The sequence below is a fragment of the Eulemur rufifrons genome, chromosome 15 (genome assembly GCF_041146395.1).
Source record: "Eulemur rufifrons isolate Redbay chromosome 15, OSU_ERuf_1, whole genome shotgun sequence".
Lineage (NCBI taxonomy): Eukaryota > Metazoa > Chordata > Mammalia > Primates > Lemuridae > Eulemur > Eulemur rufifrons.
In genome coordinates, this window is record NC_090997.1 from 61,530,964 (window position 1) to 61,556,333 (window position 25,370).

General features: G+C 47.6%; 1 protein-coding gene across 1 annotated transcript in view; it reads right to left on the bottom strand.

Moving 5' to 3' along the window:
* Positions 1–19,263: 19,263 nt before the first annotated feature.
* Positions 19,264–25,370, bottom strand: part of SCML4 (Scm polycomb group protein like 4) — a 53,932-nt gene continuing 47,825 nt past the window's right edge. The window contains exons 6-7 of the mRNA XM_069488516.1: positions 21,845–21,990; positions 19,264–19,620 (exon numbers count right to left, since the gene is read on the bottom strand). Coding sequence (XP_069344617.1) covers positions 19,495–19,620; positions 21,845–21,990 — 272 coding nt within the window. The 3' untranslated portion in view covers positions 19,264–19,494. The remainder of the gene's footprint in view (positions 19,621–21,844; positions 21,991–25,370) is intronic.

The window sequence follows — 25,370 nt, forward strand, 5'->3', positions numbered from 1 at the left end:
AGATCTCTTGCCTCTCATCTTCTGCCATGGGCTTTCCTTTCACTATTGAGATGCAAAGTGCTATGGGACCCACTTGGTACCACACACACAATCCGGGAATGGCAACTGGCAAACTACGACCATTGGAGATGGCAGTTAGAAGATAAATCTTTCTCCCTTCTTCCCATGGGAGGTACTATTGGAGGGTTGGTAGTGTCATATGTTCTCTCTGAAGATATCCTGCAAAACTGAATCAATTTATCATGAAGGTATGGCCAGCTTGGTAATACACTTCTTTATATTTGCTCTCTCTCTTTTTCTAACTCTTTATCTCTTTTCTTCACTCTTACTTCCCTGGAATTTCATTTTCCAAAGAAGTCCTAGCATGTATGATTTGCTCAGCCTCTGTTTTCTAGGGAATCTGAGAAGAGATAGTTCCAAGAGTGGTCTTAGAAAGCAAATCTTCTGGATGGGGTTTGGAGTTGAATCATCCACTAGTCTGAAGGCACAGGGCCCCCATTAAAGGGCCCCCATTGCTGGTGGTAAAAGGACTGGTAAACCCTGATGTGCAGTGGCCTCACCAAGGCTTCCATCTGTGATGAGGTACAGGTAGAGGTGAGGCATTAGGATATTCCAGTAGTTTCTGAACTGCTGTACATTAAAATCATGGGGAGTGATGAGCTTTAAAAAATCTCCATGCCTAGGTCTTACCCCATACCAATTAAATCAAAATGTCTATGGCTGAAAGCCAGGTGATATTATATTTTTAAAAATCCCCAGGTGATTCTTATATGCAGCAAGATTTGGGAACCACTGAGATATGCATTGAACGTAGCTCTTGATTGGTAGAATGTGATAATCATAACTATAAGGACTGCGGTGGGTACTGGATGCTTTTGATAGCATTGGAACTCTTGATTAAAAAAAAATTCATGACAGTTTACTGCCAACTTAGGGCATGCTGGGAAAGCCAGAGATCCTCTATGGTAGCCCTTAACTCTTACCTCCTGCATCCACAGGGCAAACTATGCTGAAAATCAGGCCCAGCATCTGGTAATAATAGTATAATATCAGAGCTGCAAAGGATACTGAATGTGCAGCCTTAGGTCTCTCATGTAAAATTTGCAGCCCTAAAAGTGAAAGACTGGGACCCTGAGACTGAGGATAGGAACATTAGGTTGGAAGAGCTTAAGAATCTTTAGCCGCCCATTCTCCATAATTCTCCAGGTCAGCAGAAACAGGACTCTCTTGTTCAACACAGGAAAACAGCTTCCCTTTGCTTGGAGACAATGTAATGACTTCCTCTGAAGCCTCCTAAGATGGTGTGTGTGCTGTTCAAGATCTTCCTCCCCCTTCTCCCAATCCCTTGCTGCCTCCAGGCCCTTCAGGAGGGAAGCACTGCATGCCAAGGCATTGCAGGACCTAGCTAATCTGCTGGCAAAAACAACAGAAGCACATATGAAAGTGGATTTTGAAAGGGTGGACTGAGGAAGGTGGACCATGAGGCTGGACATGGAAGACTTCATTGACATGAGTCCCTCACCTGCGCCTCAGAATTCCATGTTCTGACAAGGATGTTGATCATAATAGTTTGCTTGAAGGTTACAATGATACAATGATAGTCTATAGTAAAGGATTGGGCAAGTAGCTGCTACCGCACACAGTGTGTTTGGGTATATCTGCCTGCTGAGAAGGTGTTTTATCCACAGCCTTCTTCAGGTGGGCCAGATGACCAAAATAAAATCCCTGCCCATTTTTGTGCCTGCAGGTCTCAGGAGCTTTTTGGAGGCTTATATCCTGAGTCGCTCAAAGAAGTAAAAGGGGTCACCTAGACTGAGGAATGGGCCTGTCAGAGTCAGTTTTTGTCTAGAACAGGGGCCTGATCATATTTTTGGCATCCAAATGGGTTTTCTGCAAATCCAAGGCATGCGAACATGCTGGAGGCCTTTTGGGAACCCAGCATTGGCATCATATTGGAGAAAGGATGACGAAGGGACTTCTGATCATCTGACTGTCATTGGGATCCATGTAACTCCCTATGCTTGACAGACCCCCGTCTGTGATCACCAGTTGCAGAGCTGACCACTCCTCTGGTCATCAATGAAGCCAATGGTCACTGATTCAGGAGGTGGCTTTCTCATTTAAATCATATGGTCTCCAGATTTCTCCTTTGTCCTCCTGCCTCCTGCCGTTTAGATGGCTCCACGGTCAGGAGCTCCTCTGCCAGAAGGTGAGTGAGAATTTCCAGTAGAGACGAGGCTCAAAGCAGGTGGCCACCTGCTCTGTAGGGCTGGTCAGGCAAAAAGTGGAGGGATTGGAGAAGATAGAGGATATATCCTTTGCTTAACTTTTAGCTTCTTCCTCTGATGTTTAGGTTTGCCTGTGCATTTATTATAATTTACCCCACCGTCCATGCCCATTCCTGCAGATAATAGCCATGAGAGCACTATTATTGGCCAAAACTTATTGTTTGCAGTAGCAGAGATGGCTAGATGCTCACCAATCCCATTTTTTCTGCCTGCATACCCAGAAGACAATTACATTTTCCAGATTCCCTTGCTATTAGATTGGGTTCAGGTCAATGAAGTGAGTGATATATGCAGCCTCCAGGCCTGGCCCAATCCCCTCAAGCAATCTTTCTTGCTTCTCTTTTCTTTCTATGGCAACTTCAGAGGACACATATTGAGAATAGTGACATTATAAGATGGAAAGAGACTGGATCCCTTGGTCTCTTCTTCAAGGAGAACCCTCTGACTGCAATGGGCTGTGATATATATAAGACAGAAGTCTACGTTAAACCGCTGATATTTGGGGCTGTTTGTTACAGTAACTTGCTTTACTTATCCTGACTAACACAGGTACTTACTCTATGACAGGCATTAGACATGCATGACCTCATTAAATGCCTAGAGAAATCCAATGAGACAGGTCTACCACTAGAGCCCCCATTTTACAGATGAGGATGTAAAGATGTGGAATGACTTGTCCCCAAACTCATAGCTGGGAAATGACAGGGTCAGGAAACAGATTCTCTTAATCTGGCTCCCAAATCCCTATTGGGAACTGATTACTGCAGGATCCTGGGAATGAGGTAGAATACAGCAAGTGGATTATAAAAGAAAAGTTATATGAGTCACTAAAATATCATCTTTGTCATAGTGACTCCAATTTCTTAGGGCTGGGCTCAAATCTAAGCTGTGCATCCCACATACCTAACTGCAGGAGTAGGACAGTCTCATGGAAAGACTTTTGCCTTCCTTTTCTCTCTTTGTCCTATCTAGCCACACACACAGTAGGCTGGAGGGAGCCCTGGCCTCCTCTGCTTCCTCTCAGGTGGGTGAATCTGGGCAGGAGAGTAACTGGGTGACTAAGGGAGGAACAATTCGGAAGGGGAAACTGGCCTGAATCTCAATGCAGACAGGGAAGCCCTGCCTAGCCCTTTCCTGGCGACTTCTTCCATCCTTCCTAGGAACTTCTCTAGTCTCTAATCACGGGGTAGAAACAGTTCTGCTAGTCCCACTGGCCCAGTGCCCTGGAACTGGTGAGCGCTCTGTGACACTGGGAGATGGGGAGAAGAGGAAATAGTCAGGGGTTCATGACTACTATTAATATCTTCTTTCATTTTCACTATAAAAGCCACTACTGGTTATCGGGTTCATATTTCAGGTAAACAAGATGAGGTTTAGAGAGGTTGTCACCTGCTCAAAGTCCTGGGGCTTGGAAGACTGGAGGGTAGAGTATGAACACTGGTCTCCCTGGCTGCAAGGTTCCTTCTTTCAGGATTCTCTTAGTAGGACCCATTTTCTGCCAGACTTTTAGGGACAATTTGGAACCTCCTCACTCTTACAGATATATTTAACTTTCTGGAACACTAATATTATCATTCACTATTATTTTTTTCTACATTGGCTGCCCTTCATACTTATTGATTATTCAGAGACAAGTCACTTCTTTGTGGATCTGAGTGTTGCCCTGCAAAGCTACTTTACCTCCCATGGATAACAGTGAAAAGCAAACTTTGCCAAGTGTGGGCTACTGACACAGAGCCCACCCACCTCAGGGTGTCTTAGGACTTTTGTAGAGGTGATTAATAAGAAACATCTCTTTGGGCTCTGCACAAAGGGTTTTCATGGAACTTGGGTCTGCTTGAAGGTCCTTTCTGTTGCTGGGGGTTGCAGAGGGAATGAGAGTATATTCATCCTGTGGCCCCTTCCCTGCCAGCTCCAAGCAAGGGCAGGAGGTTCTGGATAATTCTACACTCACTTTGCCTGAGCTCTCTGGATCATAATACAAATTTAGTCAGTGATGGTGATGATGATGATGAAGATGATGAATAGTCTCCCAGTCTTTTGGGTGCAATTCTTGAAGGAAATCAGGCCAGGTGTGCTTTCCGTCCCAGTGGCTCTCTGCTGTGATGCAGTGGAAGCATCTGTGGGCATCTGGCCCGGCTTGCAGCTGCAGCAGGACTGTCACACAGTAGGGCTGGGGCTGGCCTTCCCATCATTGTCATCAGGACCACACGGAGGGGAATCAGGTCCTCTTAAGACCAGGCCGCCCGGCCTTCTGTCCTCATGGAGGCACAGAAGGCCTTGTAGACAGGGGCTCCTGCCAGCCCCTCGGGTGGCCCCCGCTTGCCCAGCAACATGCCTCACCTTCCCCTTCAGGTACCCACAGAGCCGGGACCGGACATTGCGCCTGTCCCGTGCCTAGCCTGTCTCCAAGAGGGAACAAGGCTTCAGTGCCTCCTTCTCTCCTGCTTTCAGCCAGAGTTAGACAACCGCTTTCCCAGGCCCTGAGTTTCCTAAGGCCCTGCCTGTGATTTTCCTCCTAGTTCGGATTGCACTCTGCTGGTCCAGTTACCTCCCCCTGCAGGGAGCTGGCTCGTGTCTAAAGCTGCCTTTCAGAGAGGACACCACCCAGCTGCATAATCAAACATTAGAAGCCCAAATGAGAAATCACAGCTTGGAATTACATCCAGAGCGCTGACCAGCTTCTCAAGTCATAAATCATATTCCTTCTCCAAGAACGGCGGGTCAGGAGGACCTCCAGGCACCTCAACACGCGCTGCGTCAGCGGCAGTCACAGCGCGAACGGGTAGAAAGTGAGTCCACAGCCCACTGGGCTCAAACCCCCCTGCCCCGGGGAGGCATTCTGTGTCACAAAGAGTGGGGACTAGAACCCCAGAGTCCTTTGTCCTCCCTCCTAGCGTCCTCACCAGCTCTGGCCTCCCTCCTAGCGTCCTCACCAGCACGAAGCAAAGGCTCATTGGGGATTTTCAGAGCTTTCACTGGATGCCTCTTTAAAGTGTCTAATTTTAATGAAGAAATCTTTCATCCACCATCCTGTTTCCAGGAGACACGTTTGGAAGGAATTTTCACAAGTCACTAAGGCCCTTGGAAATGTGTTTTCTGGTGGAAAATGTAAGGCTGTAAGACATACACAGAGATGTTCTCACTGGGGGTGGGAGTGGAGGAGGCAAGAGGAGGAAATAAAACACCAGGGAAAAAGCGCTTCCCGAGCCAAGTGGAGGAAGGATGCCGCGGTGACCAAAGGGGCGCAGCGTTGGACTGGGAGTGCGTAGAGAACAGTGCAGCCAGAAGACACGGAGTCCCTCCTGGGGGAGATCACACGCAGTTCCAAGAAATGCTAGGGACTGGAACATGCATGGGGGGGCGGGGAGAAAGGGCAGGAGGGAGAATGTCATCAACAACGCGGATGAGGTGGAGCCCCAGTACACACATACAGAAAGCAGTCCAGGAAAAAAAAAGTAACTTAAGTTCATCCCCTCCTGAGCTTTCAGAGCCAAAAAGAAAAATAAAACCAACAACAACTGCTGAACTGGAAGATTATGGAGATGGAACAGCAGGTCTGCTGGGTCACACGTGGTGAGTGCAGGGGCATGGGATGTGCTCAGACGTGGCCCAGCCCCTCTGGAGGCGATGCCGGGGTAGAAGGTCTCCACTGCATCTGCTCCTGCTTCCCGGATGCCTTTCTCCCAAGCACCTCTTGTCCTTGCCCCCGTCTCCAAGGAGCTCCCATAGCGCTTCCTGTCAGCTGCATGACACACCCTCTGTCACACTACATGGGACATTGATGCCATCTTGGTAGGAGGTCGAGGCTGACGCCAATGAGTTCAGCACCACTTGGTCGTTCTCTGGGGTTCCTGGGCCCCATGGGGCAAGGGATGGGTGAACATGCATAAACTCATGCAGTGGAAGCTTGGCAGAGGAGGCTGTGGAATTTAAACACCAGCATGAGCCAAGGGGTGGGGTGGGGAGAGGTTAGAGGGCAGGGAGGCATAATTCATAGGCCACTCTGTGATGAAATGGCAAGTGAGAGTGACAGGGGTTAATGGAGGTAGTTTTATTGAAAGAGTGGCCCTCCTGGATCACTAAATCACCGGTCAGAGCCGATGAGCAGAGCGACCTGGGGCCGGTGGTGACTTGAGTTAGGCTTTTGCGAGCCTATGGATTTGCTCTCAGTGGACACTGCAGGGCGTCTCCTGCAGCTGGTGGTGATGAAAGGTACATTTTCCTACCCCTTTATGCCACACAGTCCAAACCAGCACCAAACTACAGAGCAGAAGAGGGGCAAGCTAACATGACTCAAAGTTTTGGATAAAAACATCTGCCTGAATTGCACATGAAAGGCATTTTCAGTGTGCTCTTGTTTACCCAGTTTCTGCTAAGGAGATACTACTTATAGACGGAAAATGTTAAGGATGTTGCCTTCAGCCTAGAGAGAAAGTGTAATTTGCAGCTTTTGCTAAAGGTGATAACCTTATTAAGTAATGGGATTCGCTGATTAACTGCTGCTAACAAAACATTGTTGCCAAACCTGTTAGTCTGAAACCAGTGACAGAGCTACTGTCAGATTCACTTCTCCATCCCTCTAATCCCGGCGGATTTTACAGAACTATTTCTCATTTAAATAGCCTTCATCTTCCAACATTTTTTATGGCTTCCACTAATAGGTGAACAATAAGTCAGCAGCCACTCCTAGATGGATATCGGACCAACCTTGGTGAGGAGTTCAAGGAGAAAAGCAATTCTAACTTAAAAAATCAGTTTTTTATGAAAGAGGTAATGGAAAAATGTGCAAGTTCATTGAGCACTAAAATGAATGGAAGTTCTTGGTCAGAGATCAGAAGGTAGGATCCCTCCATGCTCAATGTGTGTGATGGCACTTTAGCTTCCTAGAATGGAACAATGGCTCTTTCACAGGGATTCACACAGTGTGCGGGAAATTCTCTCTTCTGGTAACTCGCCTAAGAAAAGCGACTCCATCCTGGTCTGGGCTGACCCTGTCTCCAGCGATGTCTAACCATTCACACTACACAATGCTGCCTGGGGCGCTCTCACCTGGATGTGCTCTGCACAAGACAGCAGCCTCTGGGCAGGAAATTGGCAGATTAGGGTTAGGCTAGATCAAAAGCCAGAAACAATCATAACCCCCAAACTGGAGTCACAGCCACGCAGCCTCAGGAGTAGACCACCAGGAATGGGGTTCCGGATCCCACAGACACTGTGTGAGCGGCTTTGACAGGCACTGGAATTCATTTTAATCCTCTTGACTACTGCGGGAGGGAGGCCCTCTCGTCCCTGATGACTGACCAGGAAGGAGACCCTAGAGGAGAGACTGGCCCAAGATGACCCTGAGTGGACACTTCCCAGGGGGCTCTGATCAAATCTCACGTTCCTTCCCTGCGCCAGGCTGCCGCTTCGTGGTCACAGGCTGGAATAGGAAGGGCAGGGAGACAGGACAGGGAACCCAGGGCTCCTGTAATGAGTAGGCCACTCCTGAGCCAGCGTGGTGGCTGGGCTGGCTGTGCCGAGGTGCCGCGTGCAGCCAGGTGACAGGGATCCCTGGCAGCAGTGGGTCAGCCTGTGCAGCCTCGGCTGTCCGAGGACCACCTTGGAAAGGCTTTTCCTAGCTCTCTACCTACGGGAGCTAGTCCTGATTAAATAGTAATGAGCATAGAAGTTGATGATACACAAGTTCATGTAAATTCCATTCTTTATTAAAAATAATACGGAAATACTTTTCACAGCATGAACAGAGCATATTACATTGTCTTGAATTCTTAAGATTTGGAAATCTTATTGAATCTCACCCAGGCCCACAATACACTGTACTAAAAGCAAATACTTCATCAAAAATGAAAAAGAAAAAAAAAAAAAAAGCCAAAACAAAAATACCCCCAAGCTATTAAAACCATAAGGCCAGCCGTGGTTATTTAATTAAATATCTGACTGTAGTGTACCTACTTGTCACTGTTTAAGAGAATACATTAAAAACAGAAAAACAGACCTCAAAATAATGAACAAATTGCCCAAAGGAAAGTTACAAACAATACCAGCTAGGCTTTGAAAAATTAAAAGCATATTTTGATATGGTGTCTTATATATAATGGTCTATTTATTAAAACACTATGTGTTATAAAAATGAGTACATCCAACTCACTTCTAAAAAACATGCTACACTTGGAGCCTGCTTATTACAAATGAGAGATTTGTAAATACATGCAGAAGAATGCATGTGTATTCACACAGAGATAATGTATCTGTCTGAACAGTATGTGATGAAATTAAACTAGAGGATAAATAACTTTAATAAACTCTACATTTTGAGGCACCTGAGGAATAAAATTCATGTTGTTTCTAAATTATGGACACAGCATCTTTTTCCCTCCCGTCTTCTGTACCTTAGTGTAATGCCTATTTGCATTTAACCTAGTTATCTTATGTTTGCATGCTTTGCAAACTGAATTACAGAACCAAATTGCCTATTACGATTTCCCATTATATAACACAATTACATAGGAACACTTTGAGGTGAGAGGATTGTCCCGATATTAGGCAACACTGATTGCATCATGCTTGCAAAGAGCAAAAATTAAGGAAAGGCTCTTTCCCCAGGTGACAGGGCTTACTGCTCTTTTTCTCCAATGTAAATGCTGCTCACCATTACAATGAGCTCTATTCACTGACTTCTAGTTTGCAAAATTAGATCGATTGGTATTTTTTTAAAAATAATAAAGCCAGGACCTTAAACTACACCATTTCCTAAGCTAAAAGCTTCGCTCCTCGGAGTACTAAATAAAACATAGAATTGAAGTAGTGTTCCAGGATTCTATTCTGTCTGTAAAAAGTGAAAGCACAATGAGTTTTCAAGTAATTAGAATATCTGTAGACTATACAACAGGTCCTTCTTGCACACATGCGTTGGCACAGGCAAATGCTGCTCAAACTTTCAGTGGGTAAACTTGCTCTCAAATTCCCAAGCCCAATCATAAAAACACACATGAACACACACACGCACACTCTCTTTAAAAATCTTTAATTAGGAGGGAAGAAAGGCCGTCTTGGTAGAGAAAAGGAAATGTAGTCAACCCTGTTTTTATCTTGCCAGGATAAGGAAATGACCTATTTGCACCCTTGGTGTCTGGCTGTTGCATGCAGTGCATGAGTAAAGACGCTTTACCCGGGAGAGAAGGTGCAGCTGTCACTGTCCCAGATGGGGTGAGATCAGGAAGCCTCCTGAGCGGGCATATGGGGTAGAGAAGTAGCATAAAGAGGTGGAAACATGAGATCAACTAAGGCTGAGTTGAAAGAAAGAATCTGAAAATAAACTCTGTCAACTTACAAAACAAAAGGCACAACATTTCAATCACCATCATTCCACCCCGCAAGCAGAAAACGAGGATTTCCGCTTCCTCAGGTGCCTTCGTGGTTTAGCAGGAGCCTTGTTGGCTAACGACAGCCTGGCATGGCTGTAAAACACACCTTTTGGCCTCGTGAAGCTTTGCGATGTTACAATAGCACTTAATTAACAAAAAGTTTTCACTGTTAGCGAAAAGAAAAAAATAGCAGCAGAAGCCAGTTGTGATGAAATGATTGTTTTCAATCCATTTATTTAGTTTTCTTGTATGTGAATAGAATAAAAAGCCAATTTATCCACAAATGTATTGAAAGTATAAAATCTTTATGTTAATGAAATTACTTCTAGGTATATACAGAAGAGAAACAACCCATAAACAATGTGTATAAAAAGGAAATTTTGCTACATAAAGTAACTGATATATCAAGTTTTCTTGAGGATAAAATGAGAGGAACTCTTTTTTTTTTTAATCCTTCAGTGATCAAAGGTATAGTTGGAAGACAATAGCAAATTAAATACTGTGGCTTAGAACACAATGGATAATAAAAGAAATCAAAGTCCCCCCAACCCTCTCCTACTTTGGCAGAATCACTTTCAGTTCCTGAGGGGGAAATAAGTTTGACTTCTTGACAGACCTTGAGGGTGCGTGATTGTGTTGGATGAAGGCCAGGAACAGAGCATGTCTTTTCCAGAGTTGAGTTGCCTTTCTCTCGCCTCTGAACCACATTTTCTTTTGGGAAATAATCATCATGTCCCCCTACTCAGACACAAGCCACTTAATATTGCACACATCTTGGTAGACTTGTAAATGTCTAAAAGCAAAACCTCACTCCAGAGACACTTCTGCTGCAGGTCACTGTCCCATCTCTGATGCTGGCTGGGCCGTCCTCACCTCAACACGAGGCTGTGGCCTGGCTTTCACCACGCGGTGGTGTGGTCAGTGCTGAGTGGGCCTGGGCAATGCTCTGTGTTCTCTAAAGAACTGTGACATTGTTGGAATTACTAGTGGACGCCAGAGTGACTCCATGCAGATTGCAGGAGGCAGTGTGGCGGGAGAAGCAGCACATCGTGCTTCTCAAGAGGTACATGGAATTGGCTCCGGGTCCCTTGACCTTCAGGGCTGAAGGAGGAGGACGGGCATTGTGCTTGATTCAGGTTCGAGAGGCCCATCGGTGGGACATCAGGGTGACTCACAGAATGGAACACTCCAAAGGGAGAGTACTCTTGTTCCCAATCCCAAGCACAGGGCTGAGAGGGCTGGACCTTGAGAAGCAGAAAGAGCAAGTGGAGATAGGGCAGGAAGCGTGACAGAGTCATAGGATGCTGTGGGCGGTGACAGCTGGACCGTGGAAGCCAGGCAGAGGTCAGAGCTGCTGGGCCAGGGGCCACAGAAGCCGCTTGTCAATTCTTTTTTTCTTTCTCCATCTCCTCACCTTCCCAAAAGGCACGTGAGCTAGTGGAATGAAGAGTAGAAGAGCAGAAACAAAGAAACACGGAGGCAGAGAGAGAACAAAACGGGAAGTATAAGATAACGGGCAAAGAGGGCAAAGTGGTGCTCACGTGGCTTTGAGGAGGGGCTATGGGCCCACGCGAGAGGGGGATTAGAAAACACCTGGGTGAGTCAGAAATGAGGAGAAGCAGAAGCTGGAAGCCATCAGGCAGAAGGGGAAGAACCAGTAGCCCGTAACTGCTATGGCAGCAGGGCCCGCTGGCCTTTGCCGAAGGGACTGGGCTGTAAATGCTTTTAAAGGTCATCTGGCTGATCTGTCCTCTTCCAGATAAGGAGGTGGGGGTGTGGGGGGGTAACTCGGAGAGCTTGTTTCTTTTGCACTGCACCCTGCTCTGCCTCCCACAGGGTGATGTGGAACCCACAGGGGACGGGATGGAGAAGGTTCTACACTGGAGGTGAGCTGTGCAGGCGTCCCCCGTGGCTTATTCCTCCCAACTCTAGGATTCCAGGGGTCTGGGTGTGAGGGAGTCTCTGTGTATTTGCGACATTTGCAAAATCTCACAGTATCCTCAGCTTTCCATGCCTAAAGATGCAGCAACAAGATTACCTCAAAATGAACAGGTTGAATGTTATACATCCAAATGATGCTGCCCTCCAAGGTAGTCTATACATTGCAGCTCCTTATACTGATGCCTGCCGAATATATAATGTTTCCATCACCATCATTCCACCTCCCAAGCTTAGAGAACAAGTTAACAAATGAATCACGGCTGTTATTGCTTGAACTATTTGAACCGAGTAGGGAAGCACACAAGAAAAAGACGAGCTAATGAGCATGGAGATATGTCATTTTCAATCTCAAATTGACTACCCACATTACTCCCTGAACATGACCCCAGTGGCTTTGGCTTTCTCCAAAAAGAAAAAAAAAAAAAAAAAATTCACCTCCAAGGGATGATGATGGGCTTCCAATAAGACTTTGAAAAAAATGTATCCTAGCTTTTAAAGATAACCCCAAAAGAGACGTGCTAAAAATATTCTGAGCAATGACCTCATCCTTGGGACGTGTGTCCAGGCTTTTGAGGTGATTTCTTCGAAGGTGAAACACTCTTAAGTTTTTCTGGAAAAAAAATTAGTCACATTATTCTATTCTCAAGCCTCGTGTGTAACCATTTGGGGGGAAAAAGAGAAGCCCCTGATGTTTCCAAATCTGCTGTCAAGGGAGGAGACGGGTGAAACTGGGAAGGGACAGGGAAGGTTCTCTTCGCTCCACCGCCGCGGGCTGCGCGGTCTCCATCCCCACGCGCGTGAGAGGCGGGTGCTGTGCGGGGTGGGTGTAGGGGGTGCCAGCTGCGCGACCCGCCCTCTCCAGGGAGAGCAAGGTCTCGGGAGGGCAGAGTTCAGGGCCCCTCGCGGAGAGTAGCTTGCCCTCCTGGCCCAGTTAACCAGCCACTGGAAACCCTGGTCTTATTTCCGAGAGGCGTCATGGATTGAGAAGGAAGAGGAAAAGATGGTTTAAAAGCGAAGCTGTAAATAATCAGTTCTTACTCCCCAGCGCTGGCGGTAGAGCACAAGGCCAGGCAAGACAGAAATGCAGGCCAGCGACTGAGGCGCTGACCTACTTGTCGGAGCGTTTGGGGAGCCGGGCGGGGGGGGGGGGGGGGGGGGGGCGGGGGGGGGAGCGGAGGGCCTCACGCTCTTCTGCGCCTTTGGCAATTCTCCTTGCAGTAAAGACAAAACCGGGGCGTTAAACAGGAAACTGGCGGCTTTGGGGGGAAAATATAAGGACGGGTCAAGCACTCCTTCATTCATTCAGCCACATAACGAGCATTAATGAGGTGCCGTATACATGGCAGGTGCTGTGCGGGCGCTGGGTAGTATCGCGATTTAAGTATTTTCATAGAGAATCTGTTCCATAATCCAAGATTCTATCCAAGCAAGCTATGTAAACTACATGTTACGTGTACTTTTGGGTCTGATTTCTAAGTCACTGCTGGATAGTTCTTCTGAATGACAGAGGACACTCCAGAAAGCAAAATCTGCCTTTACAATCCTTTCTCAACCTCCCCCAATCTCCGCTTTTTGTTGCATTAACTCACAAACTCACAAAGACATGCTCACTCATGCATATGTGCACACAAACAGGAGAGCTAACTTGGGCTTGGGTTCATAAACTGCATAACTCTTTCATAAATTCACAACAGATTGTGTTTACTTTTCTATCATCAATCATAAATTGTTTTTGTCTAAACTAAAGCTTCCTTAGTTCATTATATCACAGATGAGTACAATTAAGATATAGGCCTCAACATCTCAGAGTGTCTTTTTCACAGTTGTTAACGAGGCGTGAGACCTTATAGATTTATTCATGCCAGTTTATATAACTCATATGCTTATGTGACCACAGCCAGATTTATAACTACACTGAAAATCATCCCAGGCCACTCCAATTATTTTGTGTGTGTGTGTGTGTGTGTGTGTGTGTAACCACAAAAATTTCACTAGTTTTTCAGGACAGGGCTGATGGATTTGATGGCCATGACCTGCCTGAGTTCCACTTTTATATAAAGTGTCCACCCTGCTATCATAACACAGCAGAACCTATTGCTGGGATCTACTCACCAATGTCAATTTGTATTATAGGTGTGGTTCCTACACAGACAAGCTCTGTCAAAAAGAGAAAGATTTCAGAGTTGGCTTCATCTCAAACGTCTGTGTCTGATTCACAGACATCTGTGTCTCCCTGAGAAATAGCTTTTTTACAACCAGAGCTGTCCAATGGAGAAATAAGCCACTTCCTAAGGAGGTAAAGTCCCCATAACGGGAAGTGGTCAGGCACTGCGGGGAAGTGTTCCAGCCCTGGGTGGGGAGTAGGGTCTTCCTGAGATTTGAGGATGCTACATTTATGATGGAGGTAGCCTTCAGTCACACAGGATTATTGTAAAATGACACCTAGTGAGGGTCTGTTATTTCATAGTGAGGTGTTTGGAAAAGCAAGGCTTTGGGTGCATGCCAAAGTTGGATCCAATGGAAGATGTTTATGTTGGCCTGTGCAACAAGCATCTAGTGCATGGAACCAACTCTAAGTCTCAGGCCGTGCGGAGCTCCAGGGTGGAGCACAGTGGGAGCAAGTCTGAACGGTATATGTAGACCCTTTGAACAAAAAGATCCTGCTGTCCCCACACTGGCTGGCATCATTATTTAATCTCCTGCTGAGCCAGCTCTCTGGCTCTTGGCTGTGTCTCTACTCTGCTAGTCCTCCTGTCCTCTCAACATCAAGTCGTGGTGCAACACCCTGGACCGGCCTGGGGGAGGGTCATGCTGAAGCTCTCCCTGCCGTCTTTTCCTGGCGCGGAAATCACACCCAGTGCTGAGCCTGCCGAGAACCTCCACACTCTCTATGTGGGATTTTAAGAGCACAGCTCTGGGGCCCAGCTTGGGAAAGCAAAGTGAAGAAAAGCAAATCCTCCTCTAAAAATGTGCTTTCGCCCAGAACTGCTTCTGAGTGAAGGGAATTTCTTGCAACCTGGGAGAGTGGCAGTGAGCGTCCTTCTGGAGCACAGGGACTTGGTGAGGGCTGTGTGCGATATTGCAACCACAAAGGAATTTACCACAGGAAGCGTCCCAGATGTTGCTTGTTAGCATTAGAACAAATTACACAAAGTAAATTGTTAGCAGACATGTTTTCCTAATAGTTAACTGGCAGTAATAAATAAGAGCGATTCTCTTTCAAGTAAATGCTGGATGTCCAAAAACCCAGCTTCCAATCGTCCGTGAGGGGATCAGCTTGGATGAGGATAACCAATGGAGGGAAGGCCACTCTTCTTGCAGGGCCAGGGTTGGGAGCACAGGTGCCACGTGGGGGTGGGCGGGGGCATTGCTGCCAGGCCGGACATCACACAATGGAAACGGCCGTGTTTGTACCTCTGGCTGTGGGACCGTGTGCTGGACTCACCTCTGGGGTTCTCAGTGTGGTCCTCTCATGCCACAGGGGTACGGGCACATGGCAAGGCAACAGGAGAGCCAGGCAGGTACTCAGTTCTTGGAGGGTTTATGATAAAACAAAACAAAACAAAACAAAGACCCAAATCGGACCCATGGACAGATTTGCATCACTTTCCTTAACAAAATATTTCAGTTTTTAAAAAAATCATCTACTTCACAATCCCATGTCTTGTTATGTTAAATTAAAAAAAAAAAGAGTCAAACTGCTTCCCCCTGTAGCCCTCTTGGGGAAGAGTGGCAAAGGTGCCCTGCCCAGCAAGGATCAGACGGTGAGGCCTCCTGCCGCTTGTGCGCATGGAAACCTGGTTGTTGCTTTAGAAAGAGCAGAATATTTCCATTTCTCAAGACCTTCTACAGTGACTAAATCTGAGTCCCTGGTCACCTCTGGGCATTTCCAATTATCTCCAGAGATTTGACAAAATTTTCCTAACACCACCTCAAAAATAATTTTAAAAATAGTTTTAATTTTAAAAAATTAGAAATATTCCATACAGCACATAAATACAAAAATAGGTTATTGCAGCATACAGGGCTGCTAGGGTAGCTGCTCTTTCATTGCTCCCCTAAGAAATGTGTGGCTTCGGCCTCCCTCACTGGTTTCCTTCGCAGGCAAACTGGTCTTAGCACAGAATTCCTTCCCAGCAGGTTTAATACAGTTGGTTCTCCTGAGTTGTCACTCCTTTTTCCTGCTGAGAAGGGGGAAAAAAAAAATTGGCAGCCCTGCTGAAGAGAAACGAAGTGAACTCTCTGGTAGGCGCTACACGAGGCCCCCAGGACAGCTGTTCCCACTGTCACCCGCAGCTGCAGGCCTGGCACGTCCAGTCGACACCAAAGCGGGGGCAGGCCCCGGAGCCCAGGGTAGTCCTGGTCACCCAGCTGCCTCCAGGGCACACCCTGCTGGCACAAGAGGGGACACCTAGTACTAACAGCCAGTAGGAAGATGAGAGCAGGTTCTGCCGCCCTGTCACAAAGCTGGTAGACATTTTATACCAAGAAACAACAGCTGATACACTCCCAGCCGCTTCCTAAGGCTCTTCCAACACAGTGTCAGGAAACACACACACATGCGCGCACACACACACACACACACACACAGACAAAACCCACATCTTTTACCTAAAGTCTTTGTGAAGGGAATAATGTGCTTCATAAAATAAAATATTTGAAATGCCTTAGGCAATAGAATTCTCTCTTGATTTTTTTTTAAAGTGTTTAACAGACAAGTGTAATTGGAAATGTTTGGAACATGAACACACGCACTAATCTGGAATTATGCAAAACTATATTATTATTCACTACAACCTGAAGCAAACCTACCGCAATGGAATAACAAGTACCCTCTCTGTACCAGTGTGAGGCCCCCACGCAGGCTCTCGTTTGGACGAGAGTGACCCACAGGGCCTGACGCTTTAAGGTCCGTTTAAAGGAAATGGCCTAGTGTGTTTTACATTTGTGAAGCTATTTAGCCTTCTGGTTTGACAAGATTTTTGAGAGGGGTGAAAATTAATTATAATTGCAGTAATGCTACGATAATTTGGTCGGCTAATTGCATTTCGGTGCAAAAACAGGCAAGGAAGAATTTCCTTCCCGGGTTATTCTCTGATATGGCACCATTTATTTTAAGAGTAATGAGATTTTTAAAAAGTCAAACCTTAAATATCATGGCTTCGGCAATCTGTCCTGCTTAAAGTTTCATGCAAAATTAGATGGCACCTCTGCGAGAGCAGTTCCACGTGAGCACGGATCCAGCTTTCTCCTATCCTTGAAATGGGAGCATGTCTCTCCCCTGAGTACTACTCGAGGTATCTCTTTGACACTGTTTGGGGCTGATTTTAATTTGGGGGAGGCACCAACGTTCATGACTTTTCAGTGAGGGAGGCACCGGCGAGGGTGGGTAGGAAGCTTTGACACCTAGCACTGGAAGTCACTAACCAAAGTATCTGTGGATGGAACAGGCGCCACGAGCACAGGAGGACGGAGCAAGCACCACCTGGGCTGTTGTGCAATTGTCTCATTGTTTTCACACTGGCAGTTCCAAATACACAACCTGGCCGTAGCTTTTTGAGGGAAATTATCTTAACTCTAGATCAGCAGAGAGCACTTAGGATTAACAAACTTTGGAGGGACAATATCTATTGCTTTAAAATCTTGAAGACTCTGTCCCAAGGCCTGATTCAAGATAATCTTGCGTGCTGAAACCAACAGACCTTCTGCAATCTGACAACTCCAGCTCAATTCAGTGGGCAGGTTTAGGACGTTCTCCTCCTGCCCTTTTTGGTCAGGCTATCAGTCTAGCCACCCTTTCTGTGTCTGAGAAGGATTTTGCTATGATGTGCTTTCTCAAAGACTGTGCATCGGCCGGGCGCGGTGGCTCACGCCTGTAATCCTAGCACTCTGGGAGGCCAAGGCGGGTGGATCGCTCGAGGTCAGGAGTTGGAGACCAGCCTGAGCAAGAGTGAGACCCCGTCTCTACTAAAAATAGAAAGAAATTATATGGACAACTAAAATATATAAATACAAACAGTTAGCCGGGCATGGTGGCGCATGCCTGTAGTCCCAGCTACTCGGGAGGCTGAGGCAGTAGGATTGCTTAAGCCCAGGAGTTTGAGGTTGCTGTGAGCTAGACTGACGCCACGGCACTCACTCTAGCCCGGGCAACAGAGTGAGACTCTGTCTCAAAAAAAAAAAAAAAAAAAGACTGTGCATCAAAGTGGGCCTAAGAGCACGGTGTGGAGTATTTCTTATAGTCTTCATCTACACTCTAACTGATTGATAGGCAATCGTTTTGCAGATCTACCAGGGCTGCCCGCAAGGTTGCACAGGTCATGTTCTGAACGAGAGCGATTGGTCGAGGGGTTGAGATCCCAGCCTGCTCCACTTGCCAGCTGAGACCCCTGCTCCGGCTGCAGCCTGGAGGAGGCTCTGCCGTTCCTGATTCACACGTGGGCCAAGGGAGGCCCAAGTCAGCCTCAATCCTCACCCTCCTGGGGATCACAAAGTCTAACATTCACCAGCTCATTGCCAACACTGTAGGTGTTCTTTTAAGGATGAGGTTATGCCCGTGGCAAAAGTGAATTCATTTTGAAGATATGTTTCCTGTTCGGTGAGAAAGAGGAGGAAAAGAGAGAGAAGGAAAGAGAGAAAGGAGAAGGATAAAAAGAACGGCGGAGAAGAGGTTTCCCTTCTGCCTAGTAAATTGTGGATTCATTGTCCGTCTCTGGACACAGCTGCAAAGGGGCAGAAAATCAATTTTTTCTATTACTCCACGGTGAGGAAGGAAAACCTATTTGTAAATCGAATTAAACCCAGTAATAGCATGTCTGTGTATTTGTTGAGGACTAGAAGAATTAGCCACAGATACAACCTCATAATCCAGTAGTGTAACTAGAAATCAGCACTCTCCCATTTCAAAGCTTAGTTGAGACTTTTTTTCTTTTTCTTTTTAAAAGAAACACCCATGGCTAAATGTCAGTAAGATTCTTCGGCATGCCAACACATCAACCCCTCAATAAGGACTCTGGAAGGGGAGGGACTCCAAAGCCCCGTCTGGGCAGAGCGTGTTTCCAAATTCTTGACTCTGCTGCTTGCGTATCAGTCAGTCAATAATAACTGGATGTGAACTAGAACCCTCTAGATGATGGTTTCTTCCCAGGTTGTGATCTGTGGTGCTGACTGGGGAATAAATTCCCGGTTTCTGTGCAGGCTAGATCTCGCTCACAGAAACCCTAACCCATCCACCGAGCACCATGTAATCACTGCAGCCAGCGAGGGTCCTGAAGTTTCATTAGCAGTCTGCCCTCTAGTGGGGAAACGCGGAACTTCAGATAACTAGGAATAGAAAAGACCTTTTTTTTTTTTTTTTCATTCTCTTTCAGAGAGCAAAAGAATTCAAGTTTTCCAGATAGTGCGAGGTGAGGCAGTCATCCCCAGAGACAGCTTCCAGAGCCGAGTCAAGCAAGGCTCACACTGGTAGGTACCCAGATCAAAGTTAGAGGCAGGTGGGGCTGCAGTGTGTGTCCCTGCAGAGCCCGCAGGGACAAAGTCCTTCTTACATCCCTGGAGCCCTCCCAGGCTCTCCTTGGCATTGGCGTTCAGTTCCCCATTCTCTCGTTATGCAAATAGGACCCACTCTAAGAGCAACCAACATATCAGGGATGTTATAAATAATAGGCTTTTCATAATGTTTTTGGCAAATCATTAACATAGATGAGTCTTTCGAAAAGGGCCATGTTGGATTTTTAAAAAGGCAAAGATGCACAAGTTTTATAAAAAGACCAAGTCTTTGTAGCTGTTAGTTTTAGGAGGAGAGTCTATTTTGTGATGTTGGCTGGCTGTTGGTAAGGCAGAAGATAATCTTGATATCTGTTGTTTTAGATTTTGCTTCTATCTTTTGAAAAACTTCAGAACTTGCCTTGCTTCAGTTTGTCAATGTGGTAGCAGAGTTTCAGTGCGGGTCCCAGCTTCAGGCCCAGGTACTTCATGATCATGTCACTCTTCAGCAACAAGAGCGCGTAGCCATCAATCTCCTGGTGGAACAGGATCAGAAAAAAGAAAGCCCAGAAGACGGTCAGAGTCATCAAGCGGTGGCCAAGGTTATACTGTGCTCAGGGGATGTGGCAAGGGCATATGGATTTATTTAGATAGCATATTCTCTCTCTTTTAAAATATTAAAGCAAACAAATACTATGTGCTCCTCTTTCTACCGTCTCCCTGGAGTCTTTCCATACACTGGATCTTTCATATTCCTGCCCTCCCCTGATTGAAGGAATCAAACATAACCCCACCTATGTTCCCAATAGCCCACATATGAGGTTTATCTCCTCATCCAATCTCAACTAAAGAAGTGTCATCCCTTAGACCCTGAAACTAGAGGTTACCTTTCCATTCCAGACTTTCATCCATCACCCTCATTTCTTATTTCTTTTCTTAGTGAGCCCTCCTACCTTTAGCTGATTCCAAAACTGCCCATTACACTCCATGAGGGATTTCAGGTATGTGTTAGCCCTGTCAATAACACCAGGTGGAATACACTGAATAGTGCACCTGCTTCATCTCAGGGGTTAGCACAAAGAACTGCTAATGGAAAGAGCTGATCCTCTCAGGTCCTGTTACTGCTCCTACTTGTCTCTGAAAGCGGGAGCCCTCCAGCACGTGTGCTGAATTCACAGTCCTCGCAAGGCAGGGTTTCCTGGCCAACCTATAGTGCTACCTTCAGGTCACTGGAGGCGAAGGGTAGAGATTTGGGGTGCTCAGGTGGGGAGAAGAGACACAGTTACAGGACTCGGGTAACTGTGCAAGGGTCACCAGCCCCTCTCATTCACCTATCCAGCCAGCCAGCATGGACAGGGCACCCACTCTGCACCACTCACTCTCCACGTCCTTGGCAAAATGGCAGAGTGGGCAAAGCTCATCTGTGGGCCCCTCCTAGGAGCCCCATTTCCTACTGTTCTAGACTCCCACCGTGTCCTACCACCCTGGAAGAGAGCGAGGCTCCCCCTGCCCAAATCTGTCTAAACATAACCCTCTCTGTGGTCCTTGGTCTCAAGACCCCATTGTTAGGAAAGGTCAAATATGTGCCTGATTAAATGTGAGTGTTGAGTGAGATGAGGATCCTCCCCAGGTCTGAGAGTATGATCTCCATGACAGAATCACCTAGTAAAATGGGAAAAAAATAATGCTAACTGGTAGGCAGAATAATGCTCCTTCCACTCCCCCCAGGATGTCTATAGCTGAATCCTGAGAATCTGTGAATATGTTAGGTTATATGGCAGAGGGGAATGAGGCCATTATCAACTGACTTTAAAGTAGAGAGATTAGCTCGGATTATGAGGGCGGGGGACAAGGTAAACACGAGGGTCCGTAAAAGTGGAAAGGGAAATCAGCAGAGAGAACCAAGGGGGTGGCAGCTGGAGAAGGACTCAGCTTGACGTAACTGGCTTTAAGGATGAGGGTGGGGGAGGGGAGCAGAGGCGTGACCGTGGACCTAGCAGCTGGAAGAGGAGGGCAAACAGGCTCCCTAGAAGTCCATGAAGGAATGTGGCCCTGCCGACACACCAGCGCTCCATGCCAGTGACAGCACTTACCCTGACCTCCCCCACTAGCCTGTAAACTTAGCCCAGTGAGGCCCGTGGCAGACTCCTGACCTACAGAGCTGTAAGGTAAAAAATTTGTATTGCATTAAGCCACTACGTTTGTGGTGATTTGTGATAGCAGCGATACAAAGCTAATATTATAAGCTTGTCAGGTAAAGTATTAATTCTTACCTTTAAAAAAAATTTGCCATCTTTATATATTTCAGAGTCTCCTAAATAATTAGAATAATATCTGCTAACTGAAGGCTATCTACGAGCCGGGCACCATGCTGAACACTTTATGTGCATTTTCTCATTTCATCCTCAAAGCGGTTTAGGAACAGGCACTATTATTACAGTTTGCCTGGAATGTTGTAAGTGCGCTATAAATGTTTGTTGAATGCACAGACAGACGGATGGATAGGCAGGAGAACAGGCACTCCTGACGAAGGCCAAAATGAGAGAACAGATGAGACAAATATCTCTTAAAAATAAAACTAAGTGGTCGTTCCGCTCTGAGAAGCCTGTGTTGCATCTGGCCCTCTCATCTCTGGCTCCCTTGTGTGTGGGGTTGCCCCTAGGGCTTGGTTCAGGTCCCCCAGAATGCCGCAGCCCCCCAACCTCACCTCTGCCACGCCTGTCCCCCCAGCCCCTCCCGGCCAGGCCCCCACTTGCATACGTGCTTCCTGAAGAGCTCCACGTGGGGCCCCAGAGCCTGCGGGTCGGCGTCTTTCACGAACCACACCACGTCCTCCACGGTCCAGTTGTAGGGGTTCCTGCTCCGTGGCCGCCTGGCGTCTTGCCCGTCCAGAGAAGGATTTGAGGCTGGATGGAGCACAGAGAGGGAGCCGTGAGTAGGGGGACAGGCCCCCACACCTCCCCGCTGCTGCCTGCCCCACCTGGCCTGGGCAGGGTTCCTCAGTGCCCTCCATCCAAGGAGGTGGCCCGAGTGACCCCCTGTGGCCAGGAAAGGCTGCTCTGCCAGCAGCCCGGAGCATGGAAAGCCACTCCTGGAGGCAGTGCCCAGCCGCCCATGCAGAAGCTCTCTGCTCTCCCAGGGAATGAAGCACTAGAAGGTGGAGTTCCTTCAACAAGCTGAAACTCTGATCTCAGTTAGAATTTTCAAGACCTCTCCTGCTCAGTTGTCCCTCAGTGAGCCCAGGGTCTCCTGTGACTGGGTACTTGGTGACCAGGGCAAGTGTGCTAAGTGAGTGTCCAAGTGGGCCTCGTGGTGCTGGGAGGCCGATGACTTTGGGCCCTTTCTGCATCACTGGCTTCACAGTGAGATGGTAGAGACATGGCAGAATTGAGGTGCATTTTGGCCCTCGTTCTTGGTCTCTGAGGAGTGCAAATCTGCTATGTCATCCTCGGCACCATCGCTTGTCTACACGTGCACCCACTCACTGCCCCAGGTACACACCGAGCACTCCACAGCCGCCTGGGTGTGTGAGAGCACGTACGCTGACCTCCCCCTCTGCACTGTGAACTCCTCGACCAAAGGGCCTGACCCTGTGCCTGGTCCACAGCTGGTTGCATAAGCGCCATTTCCCAGGCGGCCGATGAAAAGGCTCGGGGCAGGTGAAGGAGGAAGACAGTAATGAGTTCTATGCCTGGCAATATTTAGGAACTGATTTTTGTGTGTGTATGACCCAAACTAACTCACCTTCTTTCCCTAGAGCCAGCTTCTCCTCCTATCTACCTCCTCCTGCTCCTTTGCTCCCCACATTTAATGATTCTGAAGCTCTTGGAAGGAGCCTGTCATGTTGGTCTTCCACCCTTGCTGCCCCAACCCCACAGCCTCTCACCCAGCCCCCCGCAGGGGTTTCCCAATGGGTCTTTTTGCACCATGTTCTTTTCTTTCTAGCACGTACAGCTGCCGCTGCCTTGTGCTCTTCCAGAGACTCAGATCTGTCTGTGCCCATCTCCCGCTCACACTCCCCACGATCCCCCTTGCCGATGCACTGCGTCCACACTCTACCTCAAGGTCAAGGGCTCTCTTTGGTCTCAAGGTCTCTTTCCTTCCTAGATGGAGGAGGAGGAGAGCTCTGGTGCCAGAGAGATCCAGGACAGATCCTGGAGCTGCCTTTCCATGTGGTTTGACCAGCACCATCTCATCAAGTGTGAAGGGCTGAGCAGCCGTGAGGACTGAGCTGTCAGGGGTGCCCTCCTGCAGCCCCGCTCTCCTGTGCATCCCCTGTCTGGGCACACTGGTTACAGCGGCATGTCTCCTTAGCTTCCCTTCTCCACCTTCAGCTGGTGCTTTGGGCTCTCTCTAGAAGGCGTTTACCCTCCTCCTTCCCTCAAAGCCCAGGTAACACCCGACGCCTTCATGAGCAACTTTGCTGTCCCTGCAACCTGGATGTCACCTTCCTCCCCCTTTAACCTCAAATCTTTGTTCTTAAAGTGCTTCCTGCTTGTAGTACAATTTTTTGTGTCCTCCTCTGAGTTAGGTTCTAATTTCCTGAGTATTCCTCCCCATTCACTCCACAAACGTTTACTGAGCACCTCCTCTGTACCGGGTCCTGGTGAAGTGTTTGGTGAAAAATGCAAATGTGATCCTCTCATTACAGGGGTTATAACCATCAAGTCCTCCATGGTTCTGGGTAAACACACTGTCACACGCCACATGATGACTCTTTGATCACTGACAGACCCCATATATGACCATGGTCCCATAAGATTATTATGGAGCTGAAAATTCCTATCGCCTCGTGCTTTGTACTACAGTTGCCTGCATATCCGGTACAGTAACATGCTGTACAGGTTTGTAGCCCAGGAGCAATAGGCTAGCCCGTTTGGCCTGGGTGCATAGTAGGTTATACCATCTAGGTTTGTGTAAGTGCACTCTATCTGTTCACACAACAGAATGCCCAACGACACGTTTTTCAGAACATATTGCACCCATTGAGTGAAGCATGACTATATTTGTAAATATGAGTTCAATAAATGTGATATTAATCAATATACTTTGCAGAAACAGTCTAGGTAACGTTCACAAAAGCCTTGTGTGGGTAATCCTTAATCCTATTTTAAGGCTAGAAAAACGTGGAGGCTCTGAACAATGAAGCAGCCCTGCAGAATAATTCTAAGAAGGTGAGGTCTTCACGTTTGTTTGCCTTCTTTAATCGCAGGGTGTAGTGGCTTTCTGGTCTCTTTTCCCTCCTGCTTTTAACGTGCTTGAGAAGTACATGGCACTCCATTAGCGCTGAGAGAAATACAGCATCACATTTCTGAGTCCGTCCTAAATACATAATGGTTCGGTTGAGAATTGGATTTACTTTGAGATTTTTCCCGGCCTTTTCCCTGTCGGACCTGGAGGGGTCCTGTAAGGTGGTTTGGCACGGGCCGTCTTGCTGGGAAACTGTTAATGCACCCTGGAGCCCTCTGAATGCTGATGCATGCTTATTAAGGATGATTTCACTCCATTTAAAGACATCTGCACTCAACATGGGGACGAGGAATCACGGAAATCGCATTTGCCTTTGGATCCCGCCCCATCAGACCGTCGGCGTTAATCAGAGTGATAATAGATGCTCTGATTACAAAGGCTGGAAGTCTCTAGTGCCAAGAATAATTTTAGAGTGATCGGAGCAGAGGTCAAATCTAATTTCCTGCATTTGACAGGAAGGGGGAAAAAACCCAGACCGATTAACAGCATCAGCCAAGGGAGCCGAAGGTCCTCGGAGCAAGGCCCGGGAGCACTCTCCCCTCGGCCACAGCTGCGGGCTGAGCACAAGGCCTGGCGTGTCTTTTAGGAGCAGGATCTCAGGTGACCTCTGCGGAGGGGAAGAGGCAACTGCGTTGGCAGAGTGGGCTCCGTCCCTGGTACCTGGCCCTTGCTGTGGGCACTTTCTGCTTTTCCAGGACGAAGCGGCCGCAGCCAGGGCCTGGCTCGGGAGTGTTTCTGGGGGGTCTTTTAGTCACACAAGACGGAGAGCAGCAGGAAGCCTAAGTCACATCTTGGGAGATGCTCCTGAGCCAAAGCACATAAACTCACTCTAGAAGGAAGAAAAATAGGACTTTCCAGCGGCAGGTTTGCAAAGCCTTTGCAGTGGTCTGTGCTCACAGAGATAATAAACACACCGGCCACTCCCCCTCCAGCTGCAGCGGAGGTGTCGCGAAGACAGATGGGCCCGGCCTGATGCCGCCGGGGCAGGCGGATGTGACAGGTCAACGGCAAGACGTGATGGATGGACGAAGTCTTG